We start from the raw sequence: 16,735 nt of genomic DNA on the forward strand, positions 1-16,735 counted from the left end.
GGAGGGACTATTAGGAGACAGGAGGGACTATTAGGAGACAGGAGGGGCTATTAGGAGACAGGAGGGACTATTAGGAGATAGGAGGAACTATTAGGAGACAGGAGGGGCTATTAGGAGATAGGAGGGACTATTAGGAGACAGGAGGGACTATTAGGAGACAGGAGGGGCTATTAGGAGACAGGAGGGACTATTAGGAGATAGGAGGAACTATTAGGAGACAGGAGGGGCTATTAGGAGATAGGAGGGACTATTAGGAGACAGGAGGGACTATTAGGAGACAGGAGGGGCTATTAGGAGATAGGAGGGACTATTAGGAGACAGGAGGGACTATTAGGAGACAGGAGGGGCTATTAGGAGATAGGAGGGACTATTAGGAGACAGGAGGGGCTATTAGGAGATAGGAGGGACTATTAGGAGATAGGAGGGACTATTAGGAGATAGGAGGGACTATTCAGACGCACCCATAGTTTCACCTGTGGAGGCAGTAGGACCACGGGGCAGATAATTCTGTTATGTACGTATTGGACTGCAGTCCAGTCCTTTAAACTCTGGCCGTTCTCCCAGCAAGCATCCCTCTGCCCCTGTCGAGGAACGACTCCATCGAAGTGGCCAATCAGAGGCGGCTCCTGCGGACCCTGGAGCAGCTCACCAACCGGCTGAGGCGCACGCTGGCCAAGCAGCCGCTGTCCAGCTTCCACGTGTCCTCGGAGATGATCGTAGCCGACCCTAAGTCTTTGGAGGGCAAGAAGGTGTCTCTGTTCTGCCGGCCCGGCTCGGTGCTCAAAGGGCGGCTGTGTGGTGAGTGGCTGGAGGCTGGTGGTGGAGAACACACTCATTTAAACACCTCATTTGAGGGGAAAAGGGTTTGTTTTTCCTTTGTGAATGCTGCCCGAATGAAAGTCAAAGATTTCTGCTCGCAGTAAGTCACTAATCGAGCGCTCTTGCAGTCCAATGTCCAGTGGGGACGTACTTCTCCCTGGAATATAACGAGTGCGAGAGCTGCTGGCTGGGCTCCTACCAGGACCAGGAGGGTCAGCTGGAGTGCAAGTCCTGTCCTGAGGGGACGTCCACGGCCTACCTGCACTCCCGCAGCATCGCCGAATGCAAAGGTGCGGCACGCAATTTATAACAGCGATAAGAATTCAACCATTTTGTTCATGTTCTAATGAAGCCAAACTGTAAAGTGCTCTTCTATTGCTATTATTTTATAAAATAGGATAAATGGAGTTGGGATATCATTGAAACTTTAGCTGTTGCTTGTAATTGATGCTTTTAGAGGGGAAAAAATTAAAAATAAGCATTATTGACTTCTTGTTAATAGTGTGGTGTCTACAGTGTTGTCACGGTGGTGTTTTGCACGTGTTGGCAGGCCAGTGTAAGCCCGGCAGCCACTCTCTGAACGGGCTGGAGATCTGCGAGTCGTGCCCACTGGGTCACTTCCAGTCGGGCTTCGGGGCCAAGGAGTGTCTGATCTGCCCCGACGAGACCTCCACCGTCACCAGGGGGGCCGTGGACGACGCCGAGTGTGGAGGTGATGCATCAGATACAGTCACCTGACCAGAGCGAAGGAGGAGATAGTTTTACTTCATTTCCAGTTAAAATCCAGGAATAACTCTTTTATCTAAACCTTTTTTATTTGTCCTCCCGTCAGTGCCCTGTTCAGCAGGACACTTCTCTCGCACAGGCCTGGTTCCCTGCTACCCCTGTCCCAGAGATTACTACCAGCCTGAACATGGCCGCTCCTACTGCCTCTCCTGCCCCTTCTACGGAACCACCACCATCACCGGAGCCACCACCATACAGCACTGCTCCAGTGAGTGTCCATTGCCTGGAATTTACTGTTACAACCTCATACACGTGTCCTTGAGCAAATTAGAGCTTGTTTTCCTCAGTTCTTTTTTTTTTGTTTCTTTACATCAGGGGGTGGGCTTATGTATGACACTCCTGACTTAGAACGTAGAACACACACATTTTTTGGAACCTTTTCAAAGTTCCTGCTTTTGAAATGCAGCAAAAAGGACAATGGCAGCCTGTACTCTCAATACAAGTGACTGTCGTCTGTAATGTGTCCACTGGGGGTCGCTCTATGTCAGTGAGTAATGTAACACTGAGCTCAAGATGGAACAAACGCATGTAGCTGAGAGTTCAGTGACGTTAACTCCCTTATTGTGAGCACAATAGCATTAGCAGCAATAGCATTAGCAGCAATGTCATGGCGTGACGAGTCGGTCTGAATGAAGCTACAGGCTTCTTCACAATTTAATGCCCCGTTTATCTTACGATCTTTCATCCAGTGCAAATACAGAGTCTCTGTTCCCATGGCGACGTTAACAAGTGAAAACGCAAAACTTTTGTTGCGCCTGTTTACACGACGACTGTGCTCAGAGGCACTGGAAATGCTGGAAATAGAACGTTTTTGAAAACGAATCCCCAGATGGAAGAACAACAACGAAACGCTGCTGCTGGCTTCAGGCTTCATTAGTTCACGCTGTTCCTTTGACTAGGCAGCAAGTCTGAATTAATTTATTTGAGATTTTGAGGATTTCCTTCTTGGTCCAGCCTGGTCACATGCGGCCCTGCGATGAAATTAGCTGTAAAATGATGTCAATTATTTCCCTGGACTCTGTTTGCTGAAATGCTTCTTGCGGTCCAGACTCCCCTGTGAGGTTTTTTTTTTTTTGTACGGTGACTGCAGCAGCGATGTCGGTTCAAATCTGCTGCAGTTTCACTTCATGTGACTTCTAAACTGAGCAGTGCTTCTCCATTAACACCTCTGCTGTTAAACGGGGCCATAAAGCGGCCGATGCCAGACGTCAGTCAGAGGATGAAGTCAGCGCAGGGCTGAGTACCAGGAGCTGCAGTCGGGTGGCGTCTGATCCGTGTTGTGACAGCTCAGTCCACTTGGAGACAGGATTACGATACGCCATCGGGAGAAATGGAAATAATCTGACTTTTATTAGGGACTGGAAATATAAATGACGCTGCATGCCTGAAGTGTGGGAATGAGTTTTGAAACAAAAATGCGGGCTTTTGTTTTGTTCTGCTGGATCTCCACCGTCTGGAAGGAAAGATCCTTGTAGGTTTTATTTAGTTTTTTCTTTCCTTCTTGCCTTTGCTCATATCGTCTGTTTCCTCTCGTCAGGCTTCGGCTCCAGCTTTCTTCCAAAGGAGGAGAGTGTGACTGCAGCTCCCGAGGTGGAGGTCAGCGAGGACTACCAAGCCAGCAGTCAGGTCAGAATCCACCCATCAAGTTATTCCTCATCCGTCAATCCACCGGAGAGACACGGAGCGCAGAGGCAGACGACCGCGCTTGACCTGCGGCCGTCGCGTCTGATCCCTCGTGTCTTTCAGGTCTTCCACGAGTGCTTCCTGAACCCCTGTCAGAATAAAGGAACCTGTGAGGAGGTCGGGGCGGGATACGTGTGCACCTGCATGCCTGGATTCACAGGTCAGTCCGCAGAGGGTCATCACCATCTATACCAGCTAGAGGAGTTGCAGTTAGTGCGACGACGCGTCCGTCCTGCGAGGAGATTTATGTGGCGGCAGCCACGGCAGCGCCGTGTGCCTGAGACAACCGTTAGCCGGAGCCTGTGACTTTTCTCCTGCAGGCGCCAAGTGTGAGATCGACATCGACGAGTGCGACTCGGCGCCGTGCCAGAACGGAGGGCTGTGCAAGGACGGCATGGGGGACTTCCAGTGTCAGTGCAAGGCCGGATTCCTAGGTAACAAACCCTTCGAGGAAACTCTGATGGAGGCAACACGGATTCAAACACTCAAATGTGGAGACTTTTTTCAGCTTCCTGACACTTTAACCCTTTACATTCTATATTAAATAAATGTGCTGTACATTTCAAAGAAGTGTTGGTTGGGTAGAGTTTTGAGAATTTATGAAAATGATGATATATCTTCGGCTTGAAACCTCCGATTCAACTTTATTTATAAAGTGCATTTCCTCTTCTTCTTCTTTTGGTTTAAACATAAAGCACATTTACAGACACCACAGTGGACCAAAGTGCTGCACGTTTACACGTTTTCATAAAAAAGATTAAAAAAAAAAAGTACAGACAACACATTAAAACAAATGCAGGCAAAATAACTTTTCCTAATCACTCTTTGCTTTTGTAATATTGCTTTAACGTCTCAATTTCTGAATTTTTACAAGCTGTTCATATTTTCTGGACTACAATTTGTATTTCATTTGGGTTTTTCCCTGCTTGTCTTAAAAAGCGACTTAAACATTCAAATATACCCGTACATACCATCTTCGACCACTAGATGTCACTGTATGACAACAGAATGCTGCTACAGTTCAGAAAAACCTCCATTACTACTGTATTGTCACAAATAAAATTTACATATATTTGACTGCATTCCAACAATAATGTCCTATAATGTGAAATATGTCAAGTATTAAATCAAAGCGCTTTAAACGCTAAACATAAAACTGTTCCTCACTTTGGGCTCCGTCTCTCCGTCGCTGTCCTCGTCGTGCTCAGGCTCTCTGTGCGAGGCCGAGGTCAACGAATGCGTCTCCTCGCCGTGTCTGAATGAAGGCGTGTGTGTGGACGAGGTCAACAAGTTCACCTGCAGCTGCGCCGCCGGCTTCACAGGTTCAACACACACACACACACACACACACACACACACACACACACACACACACACACACACACACACACACACACACACACACACACACACACACCGCAGCTATTTAATCCAGTAGATTGTTGACACCTCCGCTGACCGGTCACATTTAACAGGGTATCGCTGTGAGCTGGAGATCAACGAGTGTCTGTCCAACCCCTGCCTGAACGGCGGCGTGTGCGAGGACCTGACGGGCGGCTACTCCTGCAACTGTGCCGCGGGCTTCTCGGGCGATCGCTGCGAGATCAACGTCGACGAATGCTACAGCGCGCCCTGCCTCAACGGGGGCTCGTGCCTGGACGCCGTCAACAACTTCAGGTAAACAAGATCGGCCAGAAGAAGCAGCTACATTTTCCACAAAGGTTCATTTGGACAGAAAGTGAGAAAAGCAGCTCATTAGATTGAAGAAGCTCCCGCAGCATGTCTAAAGCTACAGCAGCATCACAAAGCAAACGGGCGAGGTTAACATGAGTCAGTCCGAACTACAAGCTTCAAGAGTTTAAGCCTGATAATAAAGATAGAGACTGTGATCAACATAAACACTTATGTCTTCTTCCAAACAAACAGTATGAACCAGCACGTTTTGTGAAATATTGCGATTCGTGGAGGCGTTTCAAATCGGAAGTGTTGTACGTAGGTGTCAGTGTGTGGAGGGATACCGAGGCCGGCTGTGCGAGGTGGACGTGGACGAGTGCGATCCCAACCCCTGCGTGAACGGGGCCAGCTGCCTGGACGGGCTGGGCTCCTACAGCTGCCGCTGCCTCCCTGGGTTCAACGGAACCAGGTGTGAGACAGGTACTATAGGACAGACACGTCTCCATGGCAACTGAAGAGGAGGAGGAGGAGGGCGGGGGGGGGGGGGGGGGGGGGGCAAAGAGATGATTGATGTTGATTTATTTTAACCATTTTCTATTAAAAAAAAAATTTCCCATGCAAGAAACCTGGAAAGTTCGGGCTTTTAATGGTGAATACTGAAAAAACACAATGACTTTGTGATTTATTCCTGATTTTTATTCTGACGTAAAGGTAAAGATAGAAGGTGTTGACCTAAAAACAAAAATTCCAAATTATATATAGTAAGTTTGTCTTCTGAAAAAAGTTTTGTTGCTTCATTAATTCTTTGTGTCGGTTTATGGTGACCCCCCCAAAAAATATTCTGTATAAAAATCTGTATTCATTTTTAGTCTTTGTATACCGTATTGTTTGGACTCTAAGCTTTTACTTTTTGCACACGCTTTCAACCCTGCTGTTTAAACAATGACGCTAATTTATGGATTTTTTATGGTTCATGCGCTTCATGCCATTGGTATATGGGTGATGCGTTCAGGTGCATCACTAATTTTTTTTATTACTGTTTCGATGAATTATCAGAAATGTCCTCCGCCTTCAACCTGGACTTCGAGGTCTCTGGTATCCATGGTTACGTGATGATGGACGGAATGATGCCCGCCCTGACCGAAATCACCTGCACCTTCTGGATGAAGTCGACCGACAGCACAAACTACGGCACGCCGGTGTCCTACGCTGTGGAGGGCAGCGACAACGCTTTCCTCCTCATAGACTACAACGGGTCAGTGGTGCAATGAGATCAAGCCGAAACTGCCCCAACAGGGGTAAAAATAAATAAATCCATACATCAGTGGGACCTGAGGGGAAATTTGATTCATGCTTCTGTTGTACACCGGGTGGCAGTGTTGAGTAGACTACACCACTGTGTTGAAACCAAGTACTTTAGCCAGACTCAATACACCATCTTGTGGTGCAAGCTGGTATTGCAGGACTAAATAAACTTTATTTTTTTGTCTCATTTGCTTGATTATTTCAGTTTTTACTGATCAACATTAATATTACCGTATTTTCTGGACTATAAGTTACAAAAACATTTGTTTGGCTGGTCATGAAACTTACATTGAGAAGTAACTTATATCTCAAAATATACTGATAAATACCGACTGGGACCACTAGATGCCACTCTACTTCCCGAAATGCATCAGAAAGAGTTCAGAGTGTGTGAGGAATCAGAAATGTCTTTATATATATATGCACATATAAATAATGAGATTAAACCAGTACGAGTCTGAATATTAAATTGAATACAATCATCCAATAAAAGATTGTAAAATAGTAAACTACATTAAAATCATGAAAATATACATGCATTCTCAGAATGTACTAGAACTGAGTTGTCTGTATTCACTGGAATTCTCTGGTCCGTTTCTGTTGAGATCAGATTATCCTGTTTGGATTACGATGACGTTAACACCCGCCCTGTCTCCAGGTGGGTGCTGTATGTGAACGGTAAGGAGCGGGTGACCGACTGCCCCGCGGTCAACACGGGTCAGTGGTACCACATCGGCGTGTCCTGGAGGAGCTGGGACGGGGACTGGAGGATCTACATCAACGGGAAGCCCTCGGACGGAGGCAAAGGCCTGTCAGTGGGCACCACTATCCCAGGTGTAGTGCTATCCTCAGCCTGGCCGCCGCTCTGCCGCCTCACGTGTGGATTCCCGTCATTCTAGACCGTCTCCTCGGGGGTTAACCTCGGGTTTTCCTCCGCGTCCTGCAGGTGGAGGGGCGTTAGTGCTGGGACAGGACCAGGACCAGAGAGGCGAAGGCTTCAATCCTGTCGAGTCCTTCGTGGGCTCCATGAGTCAGCTCCACATCTGGGATCGAGTGCTCACGCCACAGCAGGTAAACTCCACGAAGCTGCAGGTCGACGGCCAGTCCTGAGGCTTGATCCATGTTTAGAAATCCATTTCTAGAACTGAGCCTGCAGAAGCTGTATGATACAGTGTAAAGTCAATATCGAGAGTTAAAGTTCATCTACGTTCACTAAAGGATTCTCAAAACTTTTTCTTTTCTTCACCCTCAAACAGAAGTTGTCTTCAAAATCTTGTCTTTTCTTTTCAGTCTTGGATTTAAACCATTCGTACATAAAATTCACCAATAAAGACCCCCTGGAATAAAACCTTATTAATATTATTGTCCCATTCATTGAATAAAATGAAGATTTAGTTTAGTTTAATTTATTTATTATTAAAAAAACGAACAAAAAAATGTCATTACAGTACGGAACAAAAGTATTCAAATTCCTTAGTGAAAGGGAGCAGAAAGAATATTAAACTTCTAATAAACTTTGCCCCTTTATCACAAATCATTTTCCACTGAAAATTTAAAAAAAGAAATGGCAATTAACAATCAAAATGACAATAAAGTCCTTCAAGCGAGATAAGTGGACAAATTATATGCAGACATATTAATAAATTAGTAAATAAATAGAGGAGTGAGTAAATTATTAAGGAAATGAAATTTCAAGATTAAATAAGTAAATGTATAAAAACTAATTTGGTGGATAAGTAAATGAATGAATAAAGAAAGAAATGAGTGAATACTTGAATAAATAGAAAATTAAAAACTACAAATGTTTGTGCGATTTTAGATAGTAAAACACATTTTCAAAAAAATACTTCAGTGAAGAAGAAGTCCTGTCTTGAAGTATTTGTACTCTGTTACTTCTCTGCCTTTGAACATGTTTGATGTCTCCCGGTCTCTTCCAGATTAAAGTTCTGTCCAGCAGCTGTCCAGCCTCCCATGTGACCCACAGAGGAAACGTCCTGGCCTGGCCCGACTTCCTCAACGGGGTGGTGGGACGAGTCAAAGTCAACCTCAACAGCATTTTCTGTGCTGGTGAATGACATTTCTTCTAAAAATATACCTACAATACTACTAATTTTGAGTGAATAAAGTCAGATTGAACATAATGCCGGTGTCCAGATTGCCCCAAGCTGGAGAGCTCAGTGCCCCACCTGCACGCCTCCTCGGTGGAGGTGAGTCCCGGCGCTCAGGTGCAGCTCTCCTGTGATCCCGGTTTCTACCTGGTGGGGGAGCCGTTGCTGCAGTGCCAGAATAAAGGAGAGTGGAGCCACCCTCTGCCCAGCTGTGAACGTGAGGCTCACACTTCCAGTAACTTTCCCCACACCTGAACGACGTTGAGGAAATCTGTGTGTTATTATGGACTCAGAACTCAAGTTCAACAACATTAAGACGATAAAATCATCTTAACAACCGTCTTGAGATCGTGAGCTGCATGTGGTCCCTGAAGTAAAAAATTAGTGTGATGTGTGTGTGGGTGTGTCTTCAGGGGTCTCCTGCAGACCTCCTCGTCCCCTGGAGCACGGCTTGTTTGAGGGGTCGGACTTCCTGGCCGGCAGCTCGGTGGTGTATCGGTGTAACGCCGGGTTCTACCTGCTGGGAGACGCCAAGGTGCGCTGCAGCAACAGCGGCAAGTGGGGAGGAAACCCACCGGCCTGTCTGGGTACACACTAACACACACACACACACACACACACACACACACAGTTTACCAGTCGTTCATGTGAAACATTTTCACTCACCAAGTGTTTTGGGTTCAGACGTGGATGAGTGTGCCCTGGGCTCGGACTGCGACGAGCACGCCAGCTGTCAGAACACCGACGGCTCGTACTCCTGCACCTGTGTTCACCCGTACAGCGGCGACGGCAAAAACTGCACGGGTACCGACTCTACTCTGATCTACCCTAAAGACCGCAGCTGGAAACGCTTTCTATTGCCTCTGAATGAAGAGATGAGTGTGTGTTTCCAGAGCCCGTGAGGTGCGAGAATCCCGGCTCTCCGGAGTTCGGCCACAGAGACGACAGCAACTTCCTGATGGGCAGCGAGGTGGCGTTCGGATGTAACGACGGATACCAGCTGATGGGCTCTCCGAGAATAATCTGTCTGGAGACGGGACGCTGGGACCAGCCGGCTCCGTACTGCAGAGGTCAGGGGTCAAACAGGAAATCACGTTTCTGCTTCAGTTCTTTATTTTATCAGTTTGATTTGATGTTTTCTGTTGGTTTCCTGGTGAAGCGGCTCCGTTCATGACTCATTTCCTCGTAAAGAGTCGGGTATAATATTTTGAATTCCTGAAGAGAAATCTGAAACAAAAAGATCTATGTCGATATGTTCAAGCTTGACAACCTTGAAAACAATGAACATGATCGTATCTCCAAACTTTCTAAAAGCATCATTCAGAAAAGACCTGCGGTGTGAAAGAAAAGTGGGAAAAGGAAGGATGTTTAATTCACTATTGCGGAAAAGACATCAGTGAGAACGGAGTCGACCTCACTGACAGGAAATCCACTTATCAGAATAGTTATGAGTTGATGTTCAATTGAGATGTGGTGCGATACATTGGGGTCTCATTACATTTGATGAATGAAGCGATAACGATACCAACTTCCAACAAATTCTGCTGACTGCAAACAAAAAATAAAATTAAGCGTCTTCAACTTTCTCTGTCGTCACATGTGAAATAACAACAACAATAATGATAAAGACTCTATCCTTCAGTCTGCTCTGAATTTAATTAAAAATATTTAAAAAAAAATTTTTAGGAAATCTACACAATTCTACATATGTCAAAACTATGAATCTTAATAATGATAATAAAGAATTTAATATTCAGTTTCAGAAATAGTTTTAACATTTAATGCTTTTTTAATGTATTTAATTCACTATTTAGCTTTTCCCGTTCTAAATCATTCATGTTGATGCTCTGGAATGTGAAGTGAAAGTTAAACTGAGAGTTAAAGAGTTAAAACCTTCAGATCAACATTCATGATTTGTGACAAGAGACTTGTGGTGCTGAAGTTTGAAATTGCTTCTTCTAAATATCATGACTGCTCCCTGCGGACGTCTGTGAGCTCTTTAGATGATCTCGTGTCTCGTCCTCCAGCTCTGTCCTGTCCCGCTCCGACTGTGCCCGAACACTCCGTCATGAAGGGAAGTAACTTCACCTATGGCAGCAAGGTGACTTTCAGGTATCGTTTGCATCCCTTCCGGCGTGAAACATGTGGACAGGAACATGTGGAGCTCGTGTTACAATCCCTCCGTCTTCTCCGCCTCAGCTGTGAGAAGGGCTTCCTGCCCCAGATCCCCTACGACTTCCAGTGTCTGTCCAGCCTGCGGTGGAGTGGGACGCCCCCTGTCTGCCACCCAGTGACCTGCGGCGGGCCGCCGACCGTGGACAATGCTGACTACACCTTCAACTCAAACACATACATGTCCGCCGTCACGTACACCTGTGATGAGGGATACAGGTAAGAAGAATTACCGGAAATACCTGAAGCTGAGTTCATGAGCCTCTCAGATGGCTTCTCATTGTACCTGTGTGGGCTCAGGTCCAATAATGAGAACAGTCATTTCACTTAAAAACACAGTAGAATTTTATTATAACTCAATTAACATAATTTTGTGTCCTGAACAAGCTTTAGTAGCACTTTGTGATCTTTATCTGTGAAAGATATAAAGAAAAAAATAAATAAATAAATGAATGAATGAGGGCTGGCTGGACAAAATGACGTTCTGAACAATCATTATGTTTTACAAAATCCAGCTTTAACAGAATTTCTCTTGCAGTATTTAAAATACTATATTAAACAATAAATCAGTATTCTTACAAAGACAAAGGATTGTTTCGTTTTTTTTGTCATTTCCTTCTGAACAGCCTCACCTTTGCTGCGGTACTTTATCCAGAATACTGTAATATTAAAGTACCGTAATATTCTGAGCAAAGCACCAGTCGATTTGACTACATGCCGGTGAAAAACTATGAAAACACGACAGTTTCATGAATATAAAAGACACTTCAGTCAGGAATACAGAGAAAACAAAGTAGGCCACAGGAGAGATAAAAACCCCACAAAGCTTATCTGAAGCCTCCATCTGATAACATTTTCTCAAAGCTGTAAATGTTTGAACAAACACGTGACTGTCAGCCTTCATCTCAGTGAAATGAGTGTGTAAACTAAGTAGAGTGTGTTGTTGTGAAGACCACAGGGCTCCATGGAGGTGGTTTGTGAAGCGACGGGCGAGTGGAGCCGGCCTTTTCCTCGCTGTGTGAACGTCCTGTGCAGCGAGCCCCCGGCCCTCCGGGACGCCGTGACCGTGGGAGAGAACTATGAACTGGGAAACAAGGTGCACTACATCTGCAAAGAAGGGTAAATGTAGCCGCAGTCCACTCGGTTATCGTGCACATGGAGACTGAACACCCACTAGTGGCCCAGCATGAAAACTACCGTAATTTCCAGACTATTGAGCCCACTTGAATATAAGTCGCACCCACCAAATTTAAAAAGAAAAAGAAAGGTCGGAGTTACATGATGCACCTGAACGCATCACCCATATATTGGCGGCAAGAAGCCCGTTAACCCGTAAAAAACAATAACTTAGTCGCATCATTGTTTAAGCCGCAGGGTTCAATCCGCGTGTTTTCAACACGTTGCCAGATAAATGCAATTTCTTTTTCGAAAGATGGACTTTTTGGCCTCTCTCTCATCACCTTTTGGTGTTTTCCCTGTGCAGCTACACTCTGATTGGTCCTGAAACCAGAGAATGTCTTCCAACTGGCCAGTGGAGCGAGAGCTCGGCCCAGTGCGTCCCTCGCTCCTGCGGCCCGCCGCCTGACATCGACCACGCTGAGCCTTACGAGAGCCACCAGCTGTTTGGAGACACTGCGAACTACTACTGCACAGATGGGTACACTGCCGGCAACAACTCCAAGATGGTGTGCAACGCTCAGGGTGTGTGGGCGCCGCCCGACGGCATGCAGGCCCCCCGCTGCATCGCTAACTTCTGCCTGCGTCCGCCACACCTGCCCCATGCCATTTTGGATTCCGTCAACAAGCCAAAATACGCGAGTAACTCTGAAGTGAGCTACAAATGTGAAGAGGGCTTCATGCTCAACACCACGTCCACGCTCCGGTGTCTGATGGGAGGAGAGTGGGATCCTTCGCCGTATGACATTGGCTGTTTGCCCGTGAGGTGCTCCAAGCCCGAGAGCATCGATCGGGGCTACGTGAGCGGAACTAACTACAGTTTTGGGGCTGTTGTGGCGTACAGCTGCTATAATGGCTTCCTGATCCGAGGGGAGAAAAGGAGGACCTGCAAGGCCAATGGAGAGTGGGGAGGAGTTCTGCCGACATGCGGACCAGTGTCCTGTCCATCACCGCCATCGCTAAAGAACGGATACATCCAGGTGAGCTTTAAAAACCAGACACATTAATCCCGTTTATAAACTCAAAAATAAACACTGTGTGCTTTCCTACAGGGCAAAGTTCTAACCACCTTCAACACCAGGGTGATGTACGCCTGTGATGCCGGATACAGACTGGTGGGTCAGCCACATCGGTTTTGCCAAGCCAACCGCCAATGGTCCAACAATCACCCTCCAACCTGTGTCCTTCTGACCTGCGACCCTCCTCCTGACATTGTGCACGGTCACTACAAAGGCTCTGAGTTCCAGGTGGGCCGGAAAGTGGAGTATGTCTGCGACGAGGGCTACGAACTGGCCAGCGACCCCATTTGGACTTGCCTGAAGTATGGAAGGTGGGACAAGTTCAGACGCCCACGGTGCTCACCGGTTCAGTGTCCCGAGCCGCCGCTGGAGGAGAACCACCTGGTCCTCAAGAGCCTGGACTCCGAGTCTGGAACCGTGGAATTATCCTGTGAGGAGGGCTACGTCCTCCAGGGGGCGCAGATCCTCCGCTGCACTGCGTCTCAGGAGTGGAACGACACCTTCCCCATGTGTAAGCAGGTGTTCTGCGGCCCGCTGCCGGAGGTCTCATTTGGTGGCCCCTCCTCGTCCTCTCCCCCATTCCCCTTCGACTCCATGGTGACGTACCGATGCATGGACGGCTTTACTTTAAAAAAAGAAGGCTCGGTGTCCTGTCTGGCCAGTGGTCAGTGGAGTAGCCCTTACCCTGAATGCATTCCCGTTGAGTGTCCTCAACCGGTAGAGATTTCTAACGGTATAGTCGATGTCCAAGGGCTGATGTACCTGAGCAAAGCACTTTATAGTTGTAGGACTGGATATAATCTGGTCGGCAATTCTACTGTCCTCTGTGGAGAGAAGGGACTCTGGATTGGTGGAGTGCCCTCTTGCCGCCCTATCGAATGTTCCGCCCCTAAACAGATAGCCAGCGGTAGGGTGGTTTATACAAAACTGCAGTTCGGACACAGTGCCATCTACTCCTGTCGCCGTGGTTACCGCCTCCAAGGTCCAGAGTCTCTGAAGTGTCTTGCTAATGGGAAGTGGGACACGGAGACGCCTCGCTGTGTGCAGATAACCTGCTCGCCTCCTCGACCCATCGAAAACGGTTTTGTTGAGGGCCAGGACCACAGCTTCGGGGTCACTATTTTCTACAGCTGTTTCCCTGGTTTTCAGCTGGTAGGCCACGACCATCTAGCGTGTGAGGAGTCGGGCTGGTCCAGCTCAGCCCCAGTGTGCGTGCCCTCGGACTGCGGCCTGCCGCCTCACATTGACTTTGGGGAATATGACAGGGTGACCGACTTTGAAGGCGATCTGGCGTCTAAAGACACTGGAATGCCGTCAGCGGACTTGAACTTCCTTCACGGGACATTTATTGAGTATCGATGCCACAAAGGCTATGACATCACACACCACACCAGGTTGGTGTGCCAGGAGGACGGGGGGTGGAACGGGACCGCGCCGACGTGTGTCCCCGCGGAGTGCGTGACGCCGCCCAATCCGGAGCACGGCTCAGTGAATGTGACCGACGAATCCCTCGGGAGCACAGTCAGATACACCTGTGAGGACGGGTATGAGCTGCACGGGGAGCCTGTGAGTCACTGTGTGTCTGGACGCCTGTGGACCAACAATCCCCCCATCTGTCGACCTGTCTCCTGTGGCGATCCGGGGGCGCTCGCTAATGGCACGGCTCACGGCGGTGATTTCGTTTACCCCGAGGTGTTGCACTTTGAGTGCAGGCCTGGGTTCGTCCTGAGGGGCAGCGAAAGCATCACCTGCCAAACTGATGGAAAGTGGAATGGAGAGAAACCGCAGTGCGAGCCGGTGTCCTGTGGCTCCCCTAAAGTCCCCAGTGATGTTTCCTTTAAAATCAACGGGTACACCTACAGCAGTGAGCTGGAACTGAGCTGTCAGCCCGGTTTCCTTCTGAAAGGGAAATCCGTAAGTGTCTGTCAGGCTGACGGGACCTGGAGCCACCAGTCTCCTGCATGTGTGCCTGCCCGCTGTGGGAAACCGTCCCAAATACCCAACGGACATGTGCTGGGGTCAGAGTTTGGCTACAACAGCAAAGTAAAGTACGAATGTGAGGAAGGATACGTGCTAAACGGAGACCCGACTCTTGTTTGTCAGTCTAATGGCCGTTGGGACAAACTGTCACCCCGCTGTGACATCATCAGCTGCGACCCCCCTCAGGACATCAGTCACGGCTTCCTGAACGGTTCCAGCTTCAACTTCGATGACGTTGTGGAGTACGTCTGCTTCGACGGCTACGAGGTTGTCGGAGATCCCATCCTGCGCTGCTCCGCCCAGGGCCTGTGGATTGGCAGCGTGCCTCACTGCCAGCCCTGCCTCTGCGTCCTCCCCGTGGTCAAATTCGGGAGGGTCCTCGGCCGAGATCGGGCCTGCGGGGACCGAGCCCGATTCCAGTGTGACGACGGGTACAGGCTCCTGGGCCCCTCCCAGGCGGTGTGCGAGACGGGAGGCGTGTGGAGTCCCGGGGTGCCTGTGTGTGGCCGGGGAAGGTGCACTGTTGCCCCGCCGACGGTTCCCAACGCCGTCTTGCAGGGCGGCAGCGCCACCTTCCCAGACACGGCCATATACAGGTGTCGGCCGGGCTACCAGCTAAAGGGCTACCCGCACCTCTCCTGCGGGAGAGACGGCCGGTGGGGGGAACCCAGGATCAGCTGTGAGCCTGTCAGTTGTGGAAAACCACCAGCGGTTCCTCACGCTCAGGTGGTCGGAGAAGTCTTCACCTTCCCCAACCAGATCACCTACAGGTAAACGTTGAGATTATTAATGTATCTGTATGAACTCTGCAGGTCTTCCTTGGGATTTCATGAATCATTTGCTCATCCCGGGCGTCTGCAATTTTCATGTTTAAAAGATATGTTTTTTTGTTTTTTTTCTATTGAATAACGTCCATCTGGAGCCACAAACCATGTTTAACCTTTAAAATGACGCAGAACACAGTTCATGTTGTATATATAACGTTTTGCTCTACTTGCAAAAGCTTTCTCTCAAAACAAGACATTTTACCACGTTTTAGCCATTTTTAGTATCTTTCAGTCGTGAGTCTTTTAGCTTTTTTGCTTGTTTGGTCTTCTCACCATATCTCAGGGTCAATTAAGATATTTCTGTTGTTTTTAGTAGCTATTCAACTTTATGCCCCAAAGTGATTTTGAGTATTTTTGTAATTTTAGTAATTTCATCTGTTTTAGCTCTTTTAGCTTTTTGACTGTTTTTCCTTTTCAACCATTTCATGTTGATTTTTTTTATTTTTTTATTTTTTTTCAGCTTTATTTGACTTAGAGCTGTTCTTTTTAAAACATTATTAACTGTTTGTGCAACTTTACATTTGTCTAAAAGAAATGACCAAAAATACATTACGGTTTGTAATTGTTATCAAACACAATGAAACAAAGATAAGCAAGTCATTTAAACCCTGATATTTGATCGGAAAAAGATTTTTGAATAATCAAATTTGAATATTATGAATTTGATATTAGCAATATGATTTAAAAAAGAAAAAATAAGTATATTTAAGCCTGAGATAGTACTGACTGTAGAAGTCTCTCTCTCTCTCTCTCTCTCCAGGTGTGACCATGGTTACCATCCCGCCACTCAGACCACCGCTTTGTCCTGCCAGAGCGACGGCACCTGGTCCAAACACAGCGCCCGCTGCCGCCCCGCGCCCTGCCCGCTGCCCGCAAACGTTTCCACCCCCCACCTGCTGATCACGGGGAAGGAGCTAACTCCCGTGGGGGGCTCCGTCACCCTGTCCTGCCCCCCCGGCTTCTACCTGCAGGGGTCAGCACTGGCGGAGTGTCAGGTAGGAGAACGATTCGTCTCCCAGCTTCTTGATCTGAATGTGGCTGCAGAGTTCACTGATGATTAACCACCAGCCGCCCTCGACAAACAGAGAGCCCATTGTGATTTTAAAGCTTGAGCAATTTGGCTTCTCTGGCTTTTAAAAACAAAGTTTATAGAGATTATAGATTTATAGGGGAGCACTAACAGTCT

The 16,735-nt window shown here is 47.7% G+C and overlaps 1 protein-coding gene across 1 annotated transcript in view; it reads left to right on the plus strand.

Annotated features, from left to right (window-relative positions):
• Positions 1 to 16,735, plus strand: part of svep1 (sushi, von Willebrand factor type A, EGF and pentraxin domain containing 1) — a 107,204-nt gene that overhangs the window by 77,309 nt on the left and 13,160 nt on the right. The window contains exons 16-39 of the mRNA XM_080486365.1: positions 565 to 798; positions 948 to 1,109; positions 1,370 to 1,531; positions 1,652 to 1,813; positions 3,143 to 3,231; positions 3,352 to 3,448; positions 3,609 to 3,722; positions 4,497 to 4,610; positions 4,764 to 4,965; positions 5,285 to 5,442; positions 6,019 to 6,217; positions 6,926 to 7,101; positions 7,214 to 7,338; positions 8,205 to 8,334; positions 8,422 to 8,592; positions 8,789 to 8,962; positions 9,060 to 9,179; positions 9,269 to 9,445; positions 10,403 to 10,487; positions 10,575 to 10,766; positions 11,499 to 11,666; positions 12,031 to 12,703; positions 12,776 to 15,492; positions 16,310 to 16,544. Of these exons, the coding sequence (XP_080342491.1) occupies positions 565 to 798; positions 948 to 1,109; positions 1,370 to 1,531; positions 1,652 to 1,813; positions 3,143 to 3,231; positions 3,352 to 3,448; positions 3,609 to 3,722; positions 4,497 to 4,610; positions 4,764 to 4,965; positions 5,285 to 5,442; positions 6,019 to 6,217; positions 6,926 to 7,101; positions 7,214 to 7,338; positions 8,205 to 8,334; positions 8,422 to 8,592; positions 8,789 to 8,962; positions 9,060 to 9,179; positions 9,269 to 9,445; positions 10,403 to 10,487; positions 10,575 to 10,766; positions 11,499 to 11,666; positions 12,031 to 12,703; positions 12,776 to 15,492; positions 16,310 to 16,544 (6,836 nt within the window). The remainder of the gene's footprint in view (positions 1 to 564; positions 799 to 947; positions 1,110 to 1,369; positions 1,532 to 1,651; positions 1,814 to 3,142; positions 3,232 to 3,351; positions 3,449 to 3,608; positions 3,723 to 4,496; positions 4,611 to 4,763; positions 4,966 to 5,284; positions 5,443 to 6,018; positions 6,218 to 6,925; positions 7,102 to 7,213; positions 7,339 to 8,204; positions 8,335 to 8,421; positions 8,593 to 8,788; positions 8,963 to 9,059; positions 9,180 to 9,268; positions 9,446 to 10,402; positions 10,488 to 10,574; positions 10,767 to 11,498; positions 11,667 to 12,030; positions 12,704 to 12,775; positions 15,493 to 16,309; positions 16,545 to 16,735) is intronic.

The sequence above is a fragment of the Lipophrys pholis genome, assembly GCF_963383615.2.
Source record: "Lipophrys pholis genome assembly, chromosome: 18".
Taxonomy (NCBI): domain Eukaryota; kingdom Metazoa; phylum Chordata; class Actinopteri; order Blenniiformes; family Blenniidae; genus Lipophrys; species Lipophrys pholis.